The sequence below is a fragment of the Hakea prostrata genome, chromosome 1 (genome assembly GCF_041222555.1).
Source record: "Hakea prostrata isolate BN-2017 chromosome 1, UWA_Hpros_2, whole genome shotgun sequence".
NCBI lineage: Eukaryota > Viridiplantae > Streptophyta > Magnoliopsida > Proteales > Proteaceae > Hakea > Hakea prostrata.
The window spans coordinates 26,225,176-26,249,054 of NC_142600.1; the positions used below are offsets into that span (position 1 = coordinate 26,225,176).

Sequence of the window (23,879 nt, forward strand, 5' to 3'; positions counted from 1 at the left end):
AGGCTAAGGTAAAGCTTGGGCTGAGGGATTCCATCCGACCGTTGGGCTAGGTTAGGCCTAGGAGTGAGCCCTGGAAACCTCGAACTTGTTCTAGGTCATCAAAATCTAGTCCCATCTCAACCCGGTGATCTTACCCTGACTAAGCCACAAAAACCTGCAAAACTCAGTTTTTAAAGTGAATTATCATTTCTCTTTCATGTTCTCCTCAATTCTGTCATTCATCTCCTTTATCTCCATATATCTCCTACATCTGATCGTCTCATTTCCTTTTCTTAGGTTCGTTATTTAGACCTAAATGTTGATCGAAAATGATTTAATCCCCTTATGAAATGTAAAACTCAAGAAGAAACTCATTTAAAATAATAATACTAATAAAATCATGGATTATATAACAATCAAAACAATCTCTCAAAAAAAAATTACTGGATAAAGTTGCATAGAAAAATTTCCCCATCCCCCTCTTTTTCTCTTAGACTGCTTTTGTTGAAGTCTTTAGCACCAAAGGATCATGTAACTAAAAGAAAACACACTTGCTGGAGAAGGGACTTGATTTTTTTTTTAAGGGTAACCAACTACACAAGCAATTGTAAGCTACCATGCTCTCCTAAAATCCATGCTCATCAAGAATTCTTGAGCATAAATCCAATAGTGGTACTTTCTTCCCTTTCTCACTGTTATTACCAAGAATGGCCAACCAGATCCAACGGGGATCACCTGGAAAAAAGCCAGGGCAAACTGACCACAGTGACTAGGCCAATTAATCTCAGTGGTTAAGAACACGCTGCAATTGCCCGAATGAAGGGTCGGGTTAGACCCCATGCCACAAGAAGATGTGAGCATATGGGATAGGTGTGCAAGCAGGAAATGCAACCAAGTAACCTCTTAGGAATCAACCTTCTGTAAAAATCGGCTTTTCCCAGAAAAAAAAAAAGTTTAAAAAGAAAAAGAACAAGGGAATGCACTAGGCTTCTTTTAGGAACTCACAAATCTGCTTCCCTAATTACAGAACCTTCAAATAAATTACAAAACTGGTTGTTGCTTCCTTTGTGGAGTGCAAATTTGTAGGAGTTGTTCATAAGTTCAATTATTGTAAATCCCAAAAGTTTGAACTTTCAGTAAAACAGTGAAAACAGGAGAGATCCTGAAAAAAAAATCTCTTTCTCTCTTTCTCTCTTGTGATCTCTGAACTCTCCAGCAGATCTCATGACAAAGGATTAGCTGGAAAAATCTATGTAACAAATAATAAGGGACGGACTGGACTGGGCATACCAAACCATCATCAATTATTGAGTCAAATTGGATATTTTTATAACCCTTTCTGAGCTGCCAAACTGATTCACCCAGATGGGTTTAGATGCTCCTTTCAAAAGAAAGACAAAACAGGTATCTTCGTAAGACATCTGACTTGTTTGTTTCAATAATTAAGAGCACAAAAATGAATTAGCCCTTCATCCAAAAGTTATAACCAGGGCATCTGTGCATGTGCTTACTCGAATAAAATCAATGAAGTACACAAACTGCAAGTAATTCAACAAAAGCTGACAAGATAAAGAGCCCAGAGACTTATTCTCATTTCCCAACTAAGCAAAACCCACTTGCCCTTACTTAATATCCCCTTTTGTTTCTCAGTATTCCATTACTGTTTCATCATCATCTCCAATACTTAATAATTAAGCTGCAAGTTTCTATAGATCCAATGGCTTTTCTCTAGCTCCACCTGTAATGAGTTTTTGGATTCCTCACTCTCACATGAGTGAATAGGAACATGGCTGGAAAAGCAATCACGTTGTGTCAATTGTCTTAAATTTAATATTAAGTAAATATTAAAGAAATGGATTCTAATTTGGAGAAATCTTCAAGAAAATTAATGCACTCTTGAAGCTGACTTCAAAACTTCATGGATGCATGATTAAGTTAAAATTAATGTTTCTTAATCTTGGTCACAACACATCAACTGTCAACAGTAAACCTGTTTTCAACTAAATGATTCATTTAACAGTAAACTGTTGAATCATTTGCTCTCTTTTTCAAATTTCTATGAGAACATAAAAATAGGGTTTAGTTGTTCAACATCACAGATAAATTCTTCCTTCTTGAATATGTGATGGAAAGAACATCAAGATAGAATTATCCTCTAGTTTCGAAAGGTAGAAGTCTCGAATTCATGAAACTTTTAGATAGACGTGAATCAAGAAGGAGATTATTTACTCCACTTATGTTCCACTGAAATCTCAAGAACCTTGGAAATGCATTGGACTTCCCTAAACATGCATAGACCAACTTACAAGAACAGATGGGATAAGATGTTTCCCCAATTCCAACAATGGAGTCAAATGAGGAGAGTATATATGGATATAAACAAACCACGTCATTGCCAACGATAAGGTTTAAACATGTTAATAAACTATTATTATTAAAATTGAATGGCTGGGCATATAGTTTGCGTTTGATGCACATTTTTTGATAACGATATTCTTTGCAAGAACCATTTTTGAGTATTTTTATCATTTTAATGGTGGTTTAAGCATCTATGCTTAAACATTTTAATGGTGGTTTAAGCATCTATACTTGAGGCAATGGAGTTTTTTTTTTCTCCAAAAAAAACACGAAATTCTTATGAAGTCAGTAAAGGGTTTGAAGTTATATGTGAATGAAGTTTGTTGTTTTTGAGAACATCAAAACAAGTTAAAATTTGTTTTGTGAAAAATTTTCTCAGACAAAATAATTGAACTAGTTCGTTTCCTGAAAGCAAAAGAACAACCCATTTTACTGAACACTTTTTGGCGTTCTTCAGCGTTCTTCAGGAAAACCGAAGAATGCCAAAAACTGTTCATTGGCCCATTACCAAACATTGCCCTAATGGGTTGCGTAACCCCTACGTTCATCTCCTAACCACCACCAAATCAAGATTCTATATCTCTTCACCAAATCAAGATTCTATATCTCTTCATTTTTTTTTTTTAAAGTTCAGAAATTATTATATATCTTTGCCCAAATGATAAATAAATAGATAAAACAAAAGAAGAGAGATATCAAAATCGTATCGCTTTGCTGTCTTACCTGTTGGAATCATGTGGATCCAAAACCTGTGTCATGTTTCTCCCATATATAATTTGTGAGGTGGAAGATATTTTGGTCATGAAATTTTTCAGAGTGATTGTGAATTCTTTAAAAGAATTTTAGATTTTGGCTTTTCTTTATGTTTATTTAATAAATGATGTCTATGTGAAATGACATGAAATACCCTCATATTCTATTAATCCTATTTAGGTTGAGTATGTTTAATTACAAGAGAAATAGAAAATGAAAGCAAAGTGAAAGGAACACTTGTTCTCTTTTCTGTTGTTTAGATGCAAATGGAGTAAAGTGAAATTAATTTGACCAAATTGTTGGCCTAGTAGCAAAACTGATGTAAAATTCTTTTAAATTTATAAACACGCATACTGCATTAAAACAACCCATTTCTTGTAAATACATACTAAAAACTGCATTGCAGACATGCACGTTCTTGTTCATCTACTCATCCGCATGAATGCATTGATAATCTCGTCCTTTGACATTTATTATTTCTTAAAAAATATAAGATGGAGTTGTCTATAGATTTGCTATAGACTACCAAAGAGTCAAAATTCTTTGTGGACTTTTTTTTTTCTTTGTACAAACAGATTCTTTGGACTTTTAATTTACTTGTATTTTTAATAAGTTAAAATTACATTTTTATTTCAAATAGAAAAATGATTCTACTTAAAAAAAAAATACCCTAAAAACCAAACACCCAAATAATTTTATCTACGGATTACAAAAAATAATAATAATAATAATAATAATAATAATTTTACCTAGAAGAATAAATTTTACTCAAAATTCCTAACCTCAACTCCCTAGCATCTCATGTCCCCAACCCATGCACGACACCAAGAAAGTTACACCCCACCAACAAGAATGGAACAATTCCCTTTAAAGACAATTGTATGAAATAGAGAATAATTCCAACAGCTATTTTTGTTTTTGGATTTTTCGTAGACATTCCATTAATATTAATTTTTTTGGTTTTTTCTTAGACGTTCGCGATAGTGATTTTTTTTTGTTTTTTCGTTTTAGCTAAAATTCCCTATAGTGATAGTGATCCTACTACGATTAAATTCTTTTGGGCTTTTAGGGTCGAGAATGTTCTTCTCCAATTGCCATTATCCATCGAGTATAGATTGTGGGTTAAAGGTCGTCAGTTCATTCATTTATTTGGTTCCTTAAACTCCACGTTATGATAATGGGAAGATAAGATTTTGGTTTTTTTTTTGCCTTCAATAAATTATTTTGATATTTCATCAACATATATTTATGGGGGGTCTACTTTGTAGATTGTCAAGTGTTTAAAGCAGTGGCTCTCATGGGTTTTTGAGGTTCATCCGGGCCAGTTTGTGTGCACCTCGATTACATCGTCAGAGGGAACTTTATCATCTGTAAGAATCGAACTCAATCACTCCACTGAGAAGTATAGATTTTACCACTCTATCAACCCTGCATTGACTATTTTTTCTTATTTTTTGCTTTTTACATGTGAAATAACACTTTTCGGCCCTCCAAATATTGGAAAAAAATTTAATGGTAAAAATGATAGATATAAATGTCTTCCTCAATAATTATCCAATGGTTGCCAATGGTGGGGTAGTTGAGCGGTTAAAAGTTCAAACTACCATGGGGAGGTCATGGGTTTGCACCCATCTCGCAGCATTTCGTTTCCAGCATTAAAAAAAACACCAGTGCCGAAAAAAAAAAATTTATCCAATGATTATCATTGAACCCCAATTTTTGAGAAAAAAAAGTTCATAATTCCTAAAATCTCTCTTTATTTATTCTCACTTTTCATTACTATTTATTTTTTCATCTTTTTTTTCACTAAAAGGATCAGTATATTAAGCGAAAAACATGGGGTGAGAGAGGCTCGAACTCTCGACCTCAGGATCACTCTTTAGCTATGAGACCTACGCGCTAGCCAACTGCGCCACCACCCCATCTTGTTTTTTCATCTCTCTTCTCTCTTCACATCTCGTTTAGAAAAAGAAAAAAAAACTTGAAAAAACTAAAGATAATAGTTTTATTCCTAAATCTTATTCACAATCATGTATTCTCTTACTCTTTCTCTATTTTTATTATCTCTCTTTCTTGATTTTTTTTATTTGAATTTATATGGTCTCTCTTTCTCCATTATTTTTTCATCTCTCTTCTTTCTTCACATCTCGTTTAGAAAAAGAAAAAAAAACTTGAAAAAACTAAAGATAATAGTTTTATTCCTAAATCTTATTCACAATCATGTATTCTCTTACTCTTTCTCTATTTTTATTATCTCTCTTTCTTGATTTTTTTTATTTGAATTTATATGGTCTCTCTTTCTCCATTATTTTTTTTGCCCTTCTTTTTATTTTATTTTTAAATTGTGAATTGATATTTAGAATCTACAAAGTAACCAATTACCATGATTCATTTGGTTTGCATCTAGTTTTCTATTGTTGAAATCTTCTTCTTTTTTCCCTTAATGTAGATTTTGTAAGTTTTTTATTTTATGAAAAAAAATTAAAACTAAAAGTATTTTATAAGATATTTATTTGTTATCTATCCTAATGATTTAATTTACCTTTTTTTTTGGTAAATAATTTAATTATATTTTTGCTAAGGGTAAAAATATCATTATTAATGATTACCTTTATTTTAAATATGAATGGTCTATGTCTAAACATTACAATATAATTTAGAAGTGTGATCCTTAGTAAGTCTCGCATGAACCCATACAATGTGTAGTGAAAAACATCAGCGTTCTTCCAATGGAGAGGTGATTCAGACTCTCATTATCAACCTCCCCCCCCCCTCCAAAAAAAATATTAAATCCTGACTTTGCCTCTAGTTTAGAGATAATTCCCTTCTTAAATATATGCTAAAATAGGTCTCAACATAATGTTTTCAGGGACATTTTACAAAATGAAAGTGTTATCAAGGATTTCAACTCATCCATTTCCTCAAAACTTAGGTAATGGCATGGGGGATATTGACCCTAATTTTGCTTATTCGGCTATTAGTGTTAATTGTGGTGGGTTCAATCTCTTGCTACTTCCCAACCTCCATGATTCTCCCACAATTAAACACTTAATTAAGCCAAATGTGGTGTCGGCAGTGATTAGACATGGCTCGGTTTCAAGTCTCAAATCTATCAGAATTGATAAGGGTTTCATGCCCAAGTTGGTTTTGATTGGACCTTACATTGTAGACCCCCTATAATTAGACAATACACATTGAATTTAGCTTAACAGGCAAGCCTTCCTCTGCATTATTAGCCTTAATGAACCAACAAACCTACAGTTAGTTAATTAAGGATTTAAAAGTCTCATCAAAAGCCAATGTCACCATCAAGAGGAATAAAACAAAGTGTACCCACTGATCCCTTCCTTCCAAGCTTTCATTAAATGGATAGGGATACCCAGGAATATGACAGAAAGGTTTATAAGTTAAAAAGAATGCATAAAAGAAATTCTACCTCATGGAAGCTTTCTGCTGCTATAAGACTAGCTTCCTTTGCCTTGGGATCGCAGTGAAGAATAGCTTAACCCTACCCACATGGGTTTACCAGTCACCACGTTATAACTGTGTGGTCCCCTACTCCCCTCCCCACCCCTCCCCTCTAAGAACCATGTAGATGGAATTGCTATTAAAATCTAGTATGTATGTCTAGGAAAGTGAATTTTAGGGTTTATTTTTGTTTTCTAACTTGGACCACTTCAAGCTGGCTCCAACTTAACTCAGACCCATTAGAGCTGATGGTTTAAGTTCTGTACTGGGTAGAATTGAAACCAAACCATTAAACCACTCTTCAGTTTCAAACTGTCTCACCATCAATTTTTCCTTCTTTTTTTTCTTTCTTTGATGAAATTTCCCACCATCAATTCACAGATTAAACCTGTTTCATATTTTAATTTCGATTTCTACCGGTTCATGAAACCAGACCAATAGAAGTTTGATTCAATTTCAATTGGTCAGACCGGATGGGTTAAGAAACCGACACCTACATTGTGGTAGTCTTTGCAAAGTACAACCACCAGGCAGGGAGAGGCAGAGAGTATCTTACACGCAGTCTTTGATGAATACAGCATGGCCCTCTCTCTCACATGGTCACTGAGCTCTCTCACCGACCCCTTCCACCCCCACTAAACGACGCAACAGCATTTTATATAACATACCACGCTAAGCTAGCCAGCAGCCTTATTCTCCAATTCATCTCTCTTGCTGTCCCAAAAATTGGTTATCTTATTTAATGGGTATCCGTTTTCTTGAACCTTAGAGCTAGAATTTTCCTCATAGCTTCCCTTCCCTTCCCATTCCTGCTGGGTCATCACGCATAAGCATGCTAAACCTGTAACACAAGCTTAATAGATGAGGAGTAAAGAGGAGAGAATTATGAGCTCTCTCTTCTCTGTTATGGTTTCTTAGTTGGCTTGGAGCTTGGCAGAGATGGGGAAGACTAGCAAATGGATCAGAAGTATCTTATATGGTGGGAAGAAAGACAAGGAGAAGAACCGTAACTACAGCAGTCAGCCCACTTCCATTGCAACTGATAATCCCACCACACCCATTTCAACTCCATGTTCTACTCCCAAGGAGAAAAGAAGATGGAGTTTCAGGAGATCTTCTGCCTCGGCTATGGCTACCAAGGATTTGAATTCCCCAGACACGGTTGTTTCCAACACTGCACCAACCGACGCACTGGTAGATGCTGAGAATGACCAGAAGAAGCATGCCATGGTTGTTGCTGCTGCTACGGCTGCAGCTGCCGACGCAGCTGTTGCGGCAGCACACGCTGCCGCTGCTGTTATCCGCCTTACCAGTGCTCCTCTTGCCCCTGCTAGAACAACTGCAGTTGAAGAAGCTGCCGCCATCAGGATTCAATCTGCCTTCCGTTCTTACCTGGTATGGATTCACCAATTCTCAACCTTTCAAATCATTTTATCATTGCAAGAACCAAATTTTGTGGTAGAAGAGGGATATCTGGGGAGGTTGCAGATGAGACCAAAAATTGACCAGTTTTTAGTGTTATTGACAGGCAAAGAGGGCATTACATGCGTTGAGAGGATTAGTGAAGCTGCAGGCACTTGTGAGAGGCCACCTAGTGAGGAAACAAGCCACTGCTACCCTCCGGTGCATGCAGGCATTGATTATAGTTCAGGCAAGAGCTCGAGCTCAGCGGCTCCGGATGGCCGAGGAACCACAGCCCATCACACAGCGCCAATCAATTCAAAGAAAATCCCCACAGACGAGACAAGCATACGGCGTAAGCTTCCTCTGCTAGCAAATCTAACAATTCCTGCATCCTTGAGATCTTAAAAATGAGGAATTATCTGATTTCTTTACTGTTGGATTGAAATCTTTTGTTTCCTTTCCTTCTCTGGTCCGTTGACTCTGTTTTCCATCTGAACTAAGAAAGAAAGCTTATTCACTGGCTAAAATCTGGGCATTTCTCTGTGTAGGAGATGGATAGAGGCCTGGAGGAGAATATAAAGATCGTAGAGATGGATATTGGCCAACAAAGGGGAAGCTCAAAGAGCAGGAATAGCTACTCAAACCACTCACAAGAACGAGTAGATCCAAGATTCTCTGCGTATTACCCAAGTAATGGTGCGAACATGAAGCAGGATGAAATTCAAAACTCACCTGCTCCATCAGCATTGATTGAGATGAGCCCAAGAGCTTGCAGTGGTCATTTTGAGGAGTACTCCTTTGCTACAGCACAAAGCAGTCCTCAATACTACTCTGCCGTATCCAAAATGGACCAAACAAGAGCTTTTGCTTCCCCCCATCGTGAATATGCAGACTCTGCATCCTCTGATTACCCATTCCATCCACATTACATGGCCAACACACAATCTTCCAGGGCTAAATTGCGATCACACAGTGCACCAAAGCAAAGACCTGAATCATATGAGAGACAACCTAGCAGAAGAAGATCATCAATGGAAGGACGTAACATTCCTCGGGGTGTTCGGATGCAGCGTTCATCTTCACATGTTGGATCTGGTGCTCCTAGTTTCCAATACCCATGGTCAATCAAGCTTGATAGATCTACTGTGTCACTCAAGGATAGTGAGTGTGGTTCAACCAGTACAGTGATGACAAGTACCAATTACTGCAGATCTCTTGTTCCATATGAGGTTTGTTTATGACCCAAAGTATAAACAACTAGCACTGTTTGTGGATTTCTTACATGTTTCCTGTAAAGTAATTTCAAGAGTCAGACATGGGTTGTAGTTAGCTGCCCTATTGGGTTTCAGTTAATGGTTGGTTTTTTTAAGTCGAATTTCCTGTTAGAAAGAGAACATGTTCTGAAAAATGTTCTCTTCCCCTCCAGATATGATAGTTTTTTCTATGCTATACTGGCGTCTTAGCTCTCACCACTCACCACCACTACGATCAGAACTAGACTCTTCAAAGTAGAATAACAGTGTGGACATAACAAAGGATGACGCAAGCTGCAACCGGAGATTGTTCAGATTACAGAGCATTTGATGTGGATGAAGCTCAAAATAACCTACTGTGTTCTATTCGGAGTTTCAATTGTCTCAACAGTGGGATCTTGATTCAAGGAACACTTAGCCTGGTTGTGTTTTGGGTGTGACAGTAAACAGTTCTTCCATAAATTACCTTGTTTTATTGGCTTGACACAGAGTGAAGGGTTAAATAATTCACTTGTTGGATCAGCTGATTCACCAACCTGAATAATGAAACTTTCATTATTAGTATGAAATTATTCTTTTGCTAGGTCGATTAATGGATGGCATTAGTAGAGAAACATCAGAGATGCTTCAAGAGAGTGAAATACCATAGTCATTATGGCAGTTCTGCCAAAAGCTCGAGAGGGTTATGTAGTATCTGTCATGTCCCTTGAGTTCAGGTCTTCCACAAATTCCAAAGGGTTCTCTAGTATGTGTCATGTCCTTTGGAGCTCAGGTCTTCTGCACTTTTTGTTATCTGCTGTTCTTGCTCCAAAGTTAAGTTTGACTGATGCTTCGCTCATCCTCTACTCCATCCTTAACTTTTTTTTGGGACTAAAGTGTTCAGAATTGACACCTTTGCGTGATGCCAGAGTCCAGTATTCTCTTGCTCTAGTAGTTGCTGACCACTGAGGGCTCTTGTCACATAACTGTTCTGAGCAGTGCCCAAGTTTCATCATGCATAACCCATGCTCGTTAAAACTCCTATCCGGAATCTTACATTCACTATCTTCAAGCTATGGAATCATACATTCACTATCCTCAAGCTAAGTTAATCTTTTCTCCTTCAGTATGACTGCCCTCACCTCTGTGGTTTGACCGGCAACGTTTGAGTTCTAAACTTGATTGTTCAATATATTCCAGTTGCAGTATAATATATTACACCCTTCCATCCAGATTCTTCAGGAAAATCGCTTACTAAGCTACTGCCCTGGAATTTCACAAATTGTAAAATAGAGTTTCAGGCTGATTGACATAGATCCAACTAAAGCTAGAAACAATAAGAAACTGGCTAAAATCGAAATGCATTAATAGTATTTGTATAGTAACCAAAACAATACTTACACCTATAAAATCAAAAAACAGCCAAAGCAATTCAGTTTGCACCTAAATTTTATAATTATGATTAAGAAGTGAACCTAGTAAGCCAGTAACCACATCGCAGGGCAGGTGCTTATGGTGTTAAAGATAGCTCTTTCAGATGTGAAAAGTAATTACCACCAAATCTTTTAGCATAGTGACTATGGTCCATAGGGGGAAACCTCAGTTTAAGGATATTCGAGTTAAGTATAGTGATTTTGCTTCAGTCCTCTGCAACTGTTGGATTGTCAAACGTGGTCAAGATTCGTTGCTTTAAACCAAGAGATGCAACAACTGGTCAAGATCAAAATCTCGACCACATTTCCAAGATCCAACGGGTGTAGGAATGAAGCTTGATCCTAAGTATAGACATGAAGCGGGTTAAGATACAAAGTGAAAGGGTTGTTTGACTTGTCCAAAGTTGAAGTCTCCCAGCAGATTAAAGTTTACAAAATGTACAGGGTGTGAGGATTAAGGGTTGAATTCCTAATAAGGAATTATATTTTGAACACCAAACATGAAAATCCAAAGATTTCATATCCAGTGGTGGAATGGCTCATTACCCATAAGATATGTCAAAGCCTTGAGGCCTACACACCCAACTATCCAAGCTTTGACCCCAAAAAACAACTATCCAAGCTTGCACAATAGGCTACATGATAGAACTCGGGGGGCCTCTTCCCTTGGAAATCACTTTGAAGCTTTCCCGTGTGGCTAGCAGACAACAATAGGATAAGAGAGAAGAAAAGATAGAAAGTGTGAATATCCACCAATATGGCCCGGTTTTTCCTCCTCAAAGAGAAACCCATCTTCCCCAACCAGCAAAACAGGGGACACTTAAAACACACAAGCTCTGCTATTGATTACGAAATGAATGAGTCTTCCTAACTTACTTTTATTGTAGTCCAGGACAAGAAGTTAGAGATCTGATTCTGTAACCAAGACATGCCATGCGCCCCACCAAATATAAACTCACCGATACCAAAACTGAATTCAATAGTCTTGAAATAAGTCAAATAACAGAGAGTCTAGTAGACCAGGGAGGGAGAGGGTTACCTTAAGAAAATGGCGAAAACACTCGTGAGTGGCGTTCTGGGCAAGTTAAGGAGATACAGACGGAGCTCCGGAGCTTCCAGTAATCGCAACAGAGCAGACCAAACATCGCCAACAGTCCCAGGTTTCCTTTATAAAGTCAGCGATATGAGATCGGAGGGCACTGTAGGTCTGTAGCAGCTTGCATTGATCGCTTCTATGTCACAGGCACCGCATCCAAAGAGACCAAAATGGGAAAATGATCCCAGTGCTGAAGCTTATGGAGTCCCATGCCGGCCTCCATTTTCCTTTATGGGCTCACAAACTGGCAAGTCATACCTGCAACCCCACCGGCTTAACATAATGCCTGCTTTTGGACCGGGTTGAAGGAATGCTGAAAAGCCTATTCACAAGATTCTAAAACTCATTGGTAAAACACTTGAAAATAAAACAGGAAAAGGAAGAAGATCAAAGGAACAGATTTTCAAGTAAACTTGTTTTTGTTTGATCGTTTATTATTACTCAACACAGTCTTAAGGATCTGGCACAAAATTTAAGACCTAATATAAATCGCGTAGTAGCTATTGCACCTACCACTACTTGTTAATTTTTTTTTTCTGAAGTGTTACAAACGCTTAATTTTCTGTTTTTTGGCGACTTCACAAGGGAAAAATGGGTTTCCATTGGTCCTGCGATGTATTGGCATGAATCCATTTATCTATGTCCATGGTAATCTAACCATTGTGCAGTCTCCCATGGCATAGCATTTTCAAAGCTATGCTGATGCTAACAAATTCAGGCCTAGGATAACAGGAAAATGGAATCAATTCAATTGATGACTTGATTATGAAATTGGAGGCAGGTAATTAAATTCATCTCTCATTTGAGGCCATAATGTTCTTAATCTTCCTGTCTCATGGTAGTGGTCTCCTTAAAGCTTTTGCTTAACCAGATGGCAGTCTCCCTAGGAGAAGCTTTGCCAGGTCCAAAAGGCTTCAACAAAACCCCAAGCTCATCAAACCTCTCTTGCTGCAACAACTGCGCACTAAATTCAAGCAAACCTTCCAATGCCTCAGCTCGTTGCCGGTATGACGAGGTGTCAAACCGGCGCTGCTGATGGTCAGGGGTGGTCCATTCCGATGGCCCAGCGGTAGGGTTCCTGTCCGAGCATTCACTTCCATCTTCCCCATCCACCCAATGAGTTCTGTGTCGACTTCCATGCCATAAATCATTGAAACTTGGCCTTGCAAATGTTCTATCACGAATTTGGACTGTACACTTATCTTTGGTGATGGAGCGGTCAACACAGTGAGGTGAGGCAGAGCTGTGTGTAGACCGTGACAAAGTTCTGCGGAGGGGAGACAAGGGATCCTCAGATGAAGCCAAGGAAAACTCAGCAATCTTGTCAATTCGAGGAGAATTTACTGAGACATCTGGAGAGTTCATTTGGCCAAGGAGACGAGCATTAGATCTACAAGGGGATTCCACTCTAGCACGCAAAGGTAGTGAGGCTCTACGTATTGGCTGAACAGGTTTATTTGCTGTAGTTTTTGATGCAGGAAGCTGCATGTACAAAGAATAAGACACAATCAAGAACTGAATGTATCAAACAACAAAATTAAGAAATCAAATTAAGAGAAGCAGGAAGGATAGGACTACATTGCACAATGGCTGCACAATTCTTTATCACTATTCAAGTGACATGTACCTTAGATATCAGATGCAAAAAAGCAACAGAGGGGGGTGGACAAAATAAGCATAGATTTCTTTTAGATCTTACTGTTACCCCATGAATGATAATAATGGGTGATACGGCACTAAGCATATGTCTTCATATTTGCCAAAACTAAGAGTCAAGGTGGGATCCATTAGGTACCTTAAACCTACATGTCAACCACAGTATGTACATTTCTAACAACAGGCATGGAACCAGTCTGTTGCCCCTCAAGAATACAGTGCTTATCAATCAGTCTTGTACTTTTATATTCTCTATGAAGCTAAATTATGTGATTTGGAAAAACTTGGTGCATTTTGTAGTTCTATAACAAATTTATATTCAAAAACCAAGACATGCAGCTTTTATATAATATGTTCACTGTTAGCTCACCGATTCACAAGTTGGACGAATTTGAGTTGTCTTTGGTGTCTCTGCCCATCTCTTTGGTGCTGCAAAAGCTTTAACTGGAGTCATTCTAGAGGTCTTAGGCATGTTTGATGTCTTTTCAGTTTTTGGGTTGTGGACATCAGTTTCTTCATGGGTGCTCTCAACTGACAATTCTGATAGCTTTTCATTCAGGAAGCTTGGGAATGCCTGTATTCCTTCAGTAGAACAAAGAAACTCTTGCTCAGGACCAGATATATTTGCATTCAAGATCCTTTCATTGTTGATTGGATGTCTATTCTCCTCATCCTTGACAAGATGAACATCTTCTGGTTGAGAAAATCTTGTTTTTTTCACATAATCAGACGCAGTCGAGTGGATTGGTACAGCACTATGTCTAGGACCATTAATTTTTTTATGGATCTTAAGAATGTAAGGCTGAAGATGTGGATGCTTGAGTAGCTCTGCCGCCTGAGACAATGAAGAAACAGCTCAAGGTTAAAACAAGTGTACAACAATAAAAACTGAAAAATAAGAGAACAACCTAAAAATCTGAGCCATGTCTTGAAGTTCTTCAGCAGAACAACTACAATCTAAATGAAACCAAGGACACAGGCATAAAAAGCATATGTTTGAGCCACAACATCAGGGCATGCACGTGCTTAGGACTTTCCTTGGTATCCTGCCCAGGAGACCTAATGACACCTGATCAAGAAAAGCATGGTAACTAATTTGTGATACGGAGCACATTGATTATATCAAAACTCAGGCCACCATAATTATTGTCTGTTGGTAAAGAAATTATTGCTATTGTCATAACTTCTATATGAAATGCTGACAGCTAGTGGAGTTGGGCAAGGGGGGGGGGAGGAAGGGAGAAATAAAACATTAAATATAACCCAGGAATTGGCAGTCACATTTGAAGATCAAGCAAGTATCAGTTACCAACTTACCAAAGTTTCTCCAAACAACCCCCCCCCCCCCAAAAAAAAAAAAAAAAAAAAAGGACGTATACAATGATAGACAGTAAACATCCAGATAAATAGCACCATCTGTCAATGTACTTAAGGTTACAACACATACACTTGGCCTAAGTTCTGGATTTTTCCGCAGCATGCTTTTGATGAGTCCCCGACTGAACAATGGTTGAAACACAAGAAACCTTCATTAGTAATCAAAGCAAGACTTTCTTATCAAAATTAACAATAACTATAACAACCAAATCTCCGAGTAGCAAGACACAATGACACATCCCATATCTTATAACCTCTACTCTACTCAAAAGCCATCTTTAAATGTTACCACTTAAGAAGACTGTTTACGAAATTTATAAACATTTCAAGAATGCTGAACAAAAATATCAAAGTGAAAAAGATACTCACAATGCAGCAGAATACATGGTTGGAAGTGGAGACACTATGGACTTGTTTATTTTGTTGATGAGCGCTTGTATATCCTGCTCAAAACAGCTGACTAATTAATCTCCTGTGTGCACTAGTAAACCTCAATACCTTTGGGCCAACCCCCCCCCCCCCCGGAATAAAAAAACTACGCCAACAACAACAACAACAAAAATAATAAAAAAGGAAAAGAACTGAACTTTATTGTGAGATTTTATTTTTTTCGAAACGGTACTCTGTTGAGATGATACCTAGGTTATAACAAAGTAAATCACTAACCTAACAGCAAAAAGGTGTAAATAAAACAAGAATTAAGGATCCAGAGAAAATTATGCATTCAACAAATAATACATTAGTAGAAGAAATGACAAAGCTGTCTACACTTACAAAGGCTTTAAATGCATGCTTGTGAGCAGTCATTTCGTATATGCAACATCCTGGATAAATACATACATTAGGATATCCATCTAAGTAAAAAGTATAATACAGCCACACAAATGTCAAGAAGGCAGATTACCTAAAGACCAGATGTCTGACTTTGAACCATAAGGTATGTCAGCAAGCAACTCAGGGCACATGTAGCTAGGAGTCCCCACAACCTAAATAATGAGAAAACCCTAGTAATTACACAATCAGCTAAATAAGTTGAAACTCAGAAAAGAAACCAATATGTTCATGTCACTCACAGATGATGCAAGGTCATCTGAAGTCAAAACTTTAGCAAGTCCAAAATCACCTGCAATCAGATAATATATATGGCTCAGCAACATTGTATGTTCTTTGGGGACAAAACATTGAAAACCCTAATACATACCTATCCGTATGTCTTGCTGTTTCGTCAAGAATATATTTGAACACTGAAGAAAACTTCAAACACTATCAGTACTACAGCACAACTCTTTCAGGGATTCCATGTGGGAAAACCTAACAGAAACTATTGTCCTTATGAAGAGAAATGGTACTGACCTTCACATCACGGTGAAGAATATGATTTACATGCAAGTAATCCAGTGCCATCAAGAGTTGGACCAGCCACTTGCAAAGCTTCTATACAGTTCAAACATTCAACCATGAGATAGGAAGCTTGCACATAATATTTTTCTCAAGACTACAAACTGAAACATGATGGAGAAGCAGTGAAGAAAAGAATATACAAAATTTTACAACCTCTTCAGGAAAGTGGACTCCATTTGCTTGTTTTATAGCTTCTGCCCTGAAAGACATTAACATAATGGGAACAAAATCAGAATAACCCAGAGATATATTTTCATGCAGGTGGATCCAAAGTTCAGTAATAAGTGACTGAAAATGGATACTCACATGTCTCCTCCCTCACAGTAACCTATGATGATGCAAACGTAACAACTCTGTAGCAAGTAGTCAACAAACATTGCATAAGTTTATAAATCCAAAAAAAAAGTGAAAGGATGGTGTATGAATTTTACTCTATACTCATGTTCTGTAAAGGTTAAAGGATATACATGAAAATAAAGATTTCAAATTAAGTCAACTAGATCCTTTGAAGAAATTGTGTACTAGATTAAAGACAAAATTATAATTAATATATTCAACGTCCAACTGAAGCACTAATGCTGAGGTGAACAAAGGAAGGGAGTAATTCTCAGTCCTCTAAACAAAGGCATGTACTAATTGGTCATCTTGCATTATGTTGTAGAGAGGCCCACAGCAGTAACAATGCCACAAGTTCATAATTTCTATAAACAGAAAGCAAGGTTTCAAAGGCCTCTTTTCCCCTGAGACTTGAACCAATGTTTTGAGACATTTATCTCATGCATCTAGCGGTTCAAAGACCTTGTCTCAGGCTATGCTTCATAAAAAAGATGAAACAAATCCAATTATGGGTTTAGGATTATAAATCCAATTATGGGTTTAGGATTATAAATCCAACTCTCCTTGACAAGTAAGGACAAGTATAAGTGTCCAATCAGTAATTTAAAAATAATGTCACCCAAGATTTGATGATAACAAATAGGGAGACAACTCCTATCTTCATGTCCATGTCTACCATAGGAAGTTTGGCTGACACCCAAGATACATTGATATGCCCATAGCAACTCTACTCACGTGTTTAAGTATTAGTCCAACTGAAGTTGGGCAAATATCCATTGTGTTGATCCTAGCTGCAATCGATCTCCCACCGGTTTCCCCAGTTCGAGGCTGACTTTTGCATTATCCCTCACCACTGTCTCTCAGGAATTACAGAAGAACAATTCAAACTCATCCAGCATTTAATTGCATCACTCTAGTGGCACCATGGAAGAATCAGCGCACAGTTTGAGAAGCTAAAGGACATGGTCTTCAATTCTTGACACTTTGATGTAGTGAAGTGGGTAAACAAACAGAGACATGTGGAGACTTTACAGGAATAAAAATAATACAGTAGACAAGTTTGCTTCGACCTCTTATCACAAGTATATACCAATCTGTCTGTAGCCTCAGGCATCATCCTTGTACAGGATAAGAAGGCCAATACTTTTCTTGGTTTGAGTACCCCCCTATGGATACTGCCTACACCAACAGCCAACCTATCCTTCCCTCCTTGAGTTTAAACAGTCTTAGGGATAAGTAGGCTTGTATATGACGACGAACATCTCAGCAACAGAACAGAAGGAGAAGATTCTTGAATTGTGAAGCCATTGGGTCCCAACCAGATAAGATTATCAGATCCAAACTTAACAGCCTTAAGAAAAGATTCTCTGACTGTACATTGTTTAACATCTACCAAGCCACCATAATGCTATCTACTTTCGAAAACAACCATGACTTGTTCTAACCTTGATAAGATAAAAATACTGCAACATGGGATCATGTTCAAACACATGCGCACCATTGGCAGTCAAAATATCATCGAAATTTTAAAAAAATTAGGTACATTCATAATGCACAGAAGAAGCAGCATCATACACTCAGACCCCATGAATTTCAAAATTTGGATAAGTGTGAGAAACAACTGTTCACAGGGAAGCACAATCCTTCAAGAAACAAGAAAAGGAAATATTATACACAACACCAACATCAAAAGGCAAGAGAGAGAGAGTAGATATTTACCCTATATCACTGATCAACACACAACATGCATGTGGTAACTGTACATACAAGCAATGAAAAACTGTAAACTACCATATTAAAAAGAATGTCCTGCAGAGGTATATACTAACCTTCTCCACCCAAGAATCTTTGTATTCAACAATAAATGGGTGTCGTACTTTTGAAATAAGCTCCATCTACATTATCAGGAAAACAGTTAGCACCTAAAAGGCAAGCATATTGCTAGACAAACCAGACCAGCATCGAATTCTTTTGAGATCGAAACTCATATCATGACAAGAAAGAAAATCCAAGATGCAGCATGTAGGAATTCTAGGATGCTGTTCTTATAGGATTCAGAAGCAAGCAATATTCATCACTCAATTTTGCCTTCTTTGCACTTCTTTATTGAGAGGTGTCGCTTTAGGCTTTCATTAAAATGAATCAAAAGGAGCAGGGAGATGCAATTCTGCATTTTGATGAATCCTTTAACATGAAGAGTGGACTTTCTCATGCCAGAGGGGCACAAGAATTTGGTGTCGCTACCTACTAACAAGATTTACCAGCACAACACAAATTTCTTGCCTTATCCCCTGAACCCTGGAATAAAGATTGCCAGATACCCTTCAGCAATAGATGATATCCACATACCACAGGGGTAAACTCTACCTTAAATGAGAGTTCTGTCATCTGCAACACACTTTAGCCAAACTGATAGCTCGCAGTTCATACATTACAGATTCTTATTGGCTAAACGGATTATATATTAAAACCCTTAGCCAACACCATTTTAGGTGGGACAACGTTATGTTGTTGAAATAATATATTAAACCCAATGAGAAAAGGAAGAAACAAGGAAATAAAGCTAGAAACTAGCAACGACAAAAGAAAGCTAGAAAAATAGCACCAGAAACAAAAAAGAAAGGGGGGAAGGAAGCAGGCACTGCCTCGATGGAAGGACTAAACAAGCCACACCAAACTGAAACTAATCAAAAGGCCCAAGAACACCAAGATGCCCAGTTCACATTACAGGAAAGTCCAGTGTTACTCTCTTATGCTAATAAAACTAGTACCAGCAGATTCTGAATGCAAACTTGGTTTTGTTTGGAACTGAAGTAGCCATGTATTACAGTCTTGATTCTCCTCAAAACCAGAAGTTCATCAATTAGATAACCTCATTCCACATCAACAAGCAGATTTCAGAATTGTCTCCAAGACAAAGAGGAAAGACTACACTGGGGACCAATGACCACAAGAATTTTATTTAATCCAGCCTTTGAGCAAAAAGAAAAAGTTCCAAGGAGTCAGAAAATGCAACAAGTACAGGACACTGACCTCTTGCAATGCAGATCTGCGGCACCTGTCAGTCTGACGAGCAAGCCGAATTTTCTTCAGTACATATCTTAACAAAAACCCAAGGGAAAAAAGAGCCAAATATCAACTTAATGGGCAAAACAAGAAGAAAAAAAATAATTATGAATATGCTGCATCGCAACCCTCACTTTTTCTTTTCAATTTTATGCCTCACAAGAAGAGCAGAACCAAAAGCCCCTTTTCCAATCTGTTCTAGTACTTCGTACTGCTCCATCTTTGGTCAAGTACTTCTGCCTTGATATCTTTGAAGATCTACAAATCTAGTATAACATATTTGAAAATTGGAGTGCAAATTAAGCACCTAAAATCAACATCATGCATTATAACAAGAATAGAAACGCAAAGGGTAGAAAGTAGAAGCATAAAAATGACAAAAAGAAAAAAAATTTCCATTCTGCAAAGAGAGACAAAAAGGTGACTCTTCAGTTACACAGAGAGATCACCAATAGCCATACATGAAGGATATCTCCAATAGGCATTTATGCAAACTCCATATAACTCTTAAGTTCTTTCATAGAGATTATTTAAAAACTCACTATGTGAAGGAAAATCGTGAATACAGTGCAGCAGGACATAAAGAAAAACACAAAAGGATGGAAAAGATCAAATCCAAATAACTCAAACCAAAGAGGGCCAAAAAAATAACAGCACAAATAGCAACAAAAGAACATGAGAAGACTCCCGTATACAGTATATTCCAATTCTACAAATTTCTTGAAAATCCACATACACGTCATATAAAACTGCAATAAGTTTATCTACTAAATGGTAGAACTTGTTTACAACCAAACGAAACATAAATGCATTATGCAAATTCTTATAGACCAAAGGACGGCATCAATTGGTTCTGAGACATAAATGTATTACAGTAGTAGCATGTTCACGGAACTAAGAAATCCAAATTTTATGTTCATTTGTACTTATTATTTTGCAAAAAATGGTATAATTCTTCGAGAGATTGACAGCAATCGTCCCCAAGAATTATCTTGTAGGAAAAAGAAAGCTCCGAATGAATATCCTAGGATAGAAGTGTTTGACTCGCGGATCGAAGCAAAGAAAAGAAAGGGCAACAGAATCTGTAATTAAGGCATCGATGACTCAAGCAAATTTTCTTAAAAAAAAAAGAAGGAAAAAGGAGTAGGTTATACAGTAAGCACGCCGTTTGGAAGTCAAATCGTACAAGTGAGCAAGAAAAATGCATATACTTGCAGAATCCATGAAATTCACTTGATACAGAGCTCAACAACCAGAAACAAAAAGAAAAAGAAAAAGAAGAAGAAGAATATGCATTACTGAGGAAGGAAATACTTCAACGATAGTTCACAGTTTAGCATAATATATAAAAAATCAGATTAAATTCAGCATTTTCTATCAGTTGAAGAAATTTAGCACTAGTGAGGAAGAAAGCAAAGTAAATATATGAAAAAATGGAATCAGGACATAAAAAGAAACAAACATGATACCTGTAGTTGCAGTAACGAGATCCCCAGTTTCTCTCTATCCAAGAGACAAGAAGGAAAGAATAATCCAAAATTCTACATCTTCAGAGACACTTCGAATCATCGAATATCATATTCGGAAGTAAGAAGAGCGGCAAAGGAATTAGAAATAGAAAAAAAAGTAGTGGCGTTGAGGTTTTTAAACTTCGAAGTTCAAAGAAACATACGAACACTCGCAGTAGCTTCGAGCCTTCGTCGTCGTCCATTAATTATTTAATCCAGTTTTATTAGTTTATTTTCTTGATTCTCTGTCACCAAAAAAAGGAAAAAAGTTTGAATCGGCCGTTTTTGTCAGTTTTCGTGTCTTGTTAAATTTAATGGATGAATATTCGATGCGATATATCCGATCCAATCCACTTCCAAGAAAGGTCAAATTGGTAATTTACGGTGAAAAGCATAACCAAATAACTAATTATCCATAATGCGGATTACTTTGAATAGAGGTTGAAAAGATAAGACTCTGAATTCAACCATTTCAAAAATTCTTACTTTATCTAAAGTGAAAGTGCTACATCTTCCTTCTATTACTAAAAATTTGTTCTCTTATGAGTAAATTTACATGTAAAATGATGTTTATGTGTAATTTCATCCAAGTTCTTACTTTATGAAGGATCTCAAAATGGGGATCGTTCTACTTCAAGGATCAATTGAAGCTGATTTCTATCACTTTTATCCACCCTCTGCATCTTTTTTTGTTCATCTCAGTGAACGTGTGTCTCATAATGCGTGGCATGACCGATTAAGGCATTCGTTGAAGAGAACTTTGGAACTCTCTCTTTTGCAGTTATGGTCTGCACCAACCTTCATCAAACTCTAAAACTTGTTGATACTTTAACTAGAACCCAAACTTTTCTTGATTGGTTGGAGATAAGATCACTCGATGATAAAGTTAGTTACGGTGGAATTGAATTTGAATTTGCATTCAGAGGCTTATCATTTACAAGGGTGTAATTGAAATTTAAAAGCAACACTGACAAAAAAAAATCCGATTCGTATCGAGTAAGTCTAATAATTCTCTCCAACCCCATACAACCAAACATGAATCTCATATCAAGCAAGGGTAGGTTAGACATTTCACCCCTACCTCCTAAAACTAAAAACAAAACCAACAAAGACAGGAGCCTCTTACCCAATTCTCAACCTTCAAAATTGACCCTGCTCCTATATAAAGCTCCTCTTGAATTTCCACTTTACCTATGCAAAAGGAGTACCGAAAGACTTCTTGTTTTTCCTTTTTTCTAAAGAGCACTATTAATGAGAGTATGAATTTTGTAGCCATATGAGTAATTTGATGAAGTCACTATCCCCTACCAAAAGGAATGGCACCAAAAAACCTCAATATAACTTATAATATATAGTAAATTTTTATCACTCCTTAATACTGGGACTCTATTTATCCTAATGTTTTTAAATACCCTCTTCTCCCCTAAGGTTTTTAAATACCTAAGTAACCCTTCTATCTTTAATCCAGTTTGTTTTTCTCTTTCAAATTATGTCGGTTTCCATTATTCTGTAAGTATATTTTTTTTATATAAAGTTGAAAAATAATAATTATGATTAACTACAAAAATTCAGTTAAAAATATTTTATTCTATAATATAATAAGTTTTAACCTGTCCAATAGTTAAACTTGGCCACTATCATAAATGTTATTATTATTATAGATATTAATTATAATTATTATTTTTTCAACTTCTTGAATTAATTTTTCTTTTTTATTAAAATATTTTAGGACTTGTTTAATTACATGATATTCAAGAATTCAAATCTCTAGATTCACAAATGAGAGATTTATACTCGTTTGGTTTTGTAAATCTCTAAATTCATGAAATCTAGGAATTCACCTTTTTATACTAAAAATTAACTATTTGGTTAACTAGAATTTTTAGAATGAAATATGTAGATTCATCTAAAAAAATGATATAGTAAAATATCTAGATTTCACTTCATACCCATAAATCTAGGAATTCACCTTTTACACTAAAAATGTGAATCTGTAGATTTATGGGTATGAAGTGAAATCTAGATATTTTACTATATAATTTTTTTTTGATGAATCTATAGATTTCATTCTAAAAATTCTAGTTAACCAAATAGTTAATTTTATGAACCATGACTCCATAAATTTGAAATCTATAGATTTTTGAAACTCCAGACTCAAGTGACCAAACAGCCTTATTGACTGAATTTTTGAAGTTGACCATAATTATTATTTTTCCAAATTATTATTAAGAAATATATTTTTCTTTCTCTATTGTTATCCATTTAAGTGTTTATAAGATACATGATAGTTCGATAATTCAGGTAATTAAGTTTGAACCAATTAATGTGAAACGTGACCTGGTTCAACTTAAAAGGGAAAAGCATTAGATAGATAGCGAAAAACTTGGGTATTTAAAAACATCAGAAGAAGGAGAGGTGAGAATTTGGTTTTTTGAAAGAATAAGATGTAAAAATTTGAACAAAAAAGTACCTAAATCTTTGAAAATTATTACATCCAACATGATTGTATAGAGTACCCGATTTTTTTTTCCACCATATTTAGTGATAATGTTTAGTTGTTATTTTACTTTCCAAATCCAAATGATTTGGATGCAAAGTATACTGTACTTATATAACCATATGGAGAATGATTAGTAGTAAATTATAAATATTTTAACCAAATGGGCTAATAAATGCAAAAAGCATGCTATGATGGAAAATGAGTACGATTTCCTAAAAGGAGCAGTCAAATTTTTCATGATAATGTCATGTAATGTCATCATTTTTCTACCATACGAGATGTTTTGTTGCTGGCCATTATCCACTTGAAAAT

At 36.5% G+C, this 23,879-nt stretch overlaps 2 protein-coding genes and 1 non-coding gene across 4 annotated transcripts; 1 reads left to right on the top strand and 2 right to left on the bottom strand.

Annotated features, from left to right (window-relative positions):
* Positions 1 to 4,927: 4,927 nt before the first annotated feature.
* On the bottom strand, positions 4,928 to 5,012 carry TRNAM-CAU (transfer RNA methionine (anticodon CAU)). The gene is given in 2 exon segments: positions 4,928 to 4,963; positions 4,975 to 5,012. It is a non-coding gene; the product is annotated as a tRNA-Met (tRNA).
* Positions 5,013 to 7,242: 2,230 nt separating this feature from the next.
* Positions 7,243 to 10,193, top strand: LOC149028500 (protein IQ-DOMAIN 19-like). Of its 2 annotated transcripts, XM_089137175.1 has the most exons (4): positions 7,243 to 7,953; positions 8,087 to 8,314; positions 8,511 to 9,191; positions 9,389 to 10,193. In XM_089137175.1, the coding sequence occupies exons 1-4, from the start codon at positions 7,498 to 7,500 to the stop codon at positions 9,392 to 9,394; spliced, it is 1,371 nt and encodes a 456-aa protein (XP_088993301.1). In that variant the 5' UTR covers positions 7,243 to 7,497; the 3' UTR covers positions 9,395 to 10,193. The 2 variants fall into 2 exon arrangements, with proteins under 2 accessions (XP_088993301.1, XP_088993296.1); XM_089137170.1 differs by lacking the exon at positions 9,389 to 10,193 and having other exon boundaries at positions 8,511 to 9,382.
* A 186-nt stretch (positions 10,194 to 10,379) lies between these two features.
* LOC149028501 (serine/threonine-protein kinase Nek2-like) lies at positions 10,380 to 21,279 on the bottom strand. The gene is made up of 16 exons (XM_089137159.1): positions 21,029 to 21,279; positions 19,694 to 19,825; positions 19,527 to 19,593; positions 18,323 to 18,388; positions 16,464 to 16,510; positions 16,311 to 16,356; positions 16,110 to 16,190; positions 15,958 to 16,000; positions 15,830 to 15,879; positions 15,661 to 15,742; positions 15,531 to 15,580; positions 15,126 to 15,199; positions 14,827 to 14,878; positions 13,750 to 14,214; positions 11,667 to 13,205; positions 10,380 to 10,461 (listed from the first exon to the last, which is right to left on the bottom strand). The coding sequence occupies exons 2-15, from the start codon at positions 19,777 to 19,779 to the stop codon at positions 12,543 to 12,545; spliced, it is 1,872 nt and encodes a 623-aa protein (XP_088993285.1). The 5' UTR covers positions 19,780 to 19,825; positions 21,029 to 21,279; the 3' UTR covers positions 10,380 to 10,461; positions 11,667 to 12,542.
* Positions 21,280 to 23,879: the final 2,600 nt, after the last annotated feature.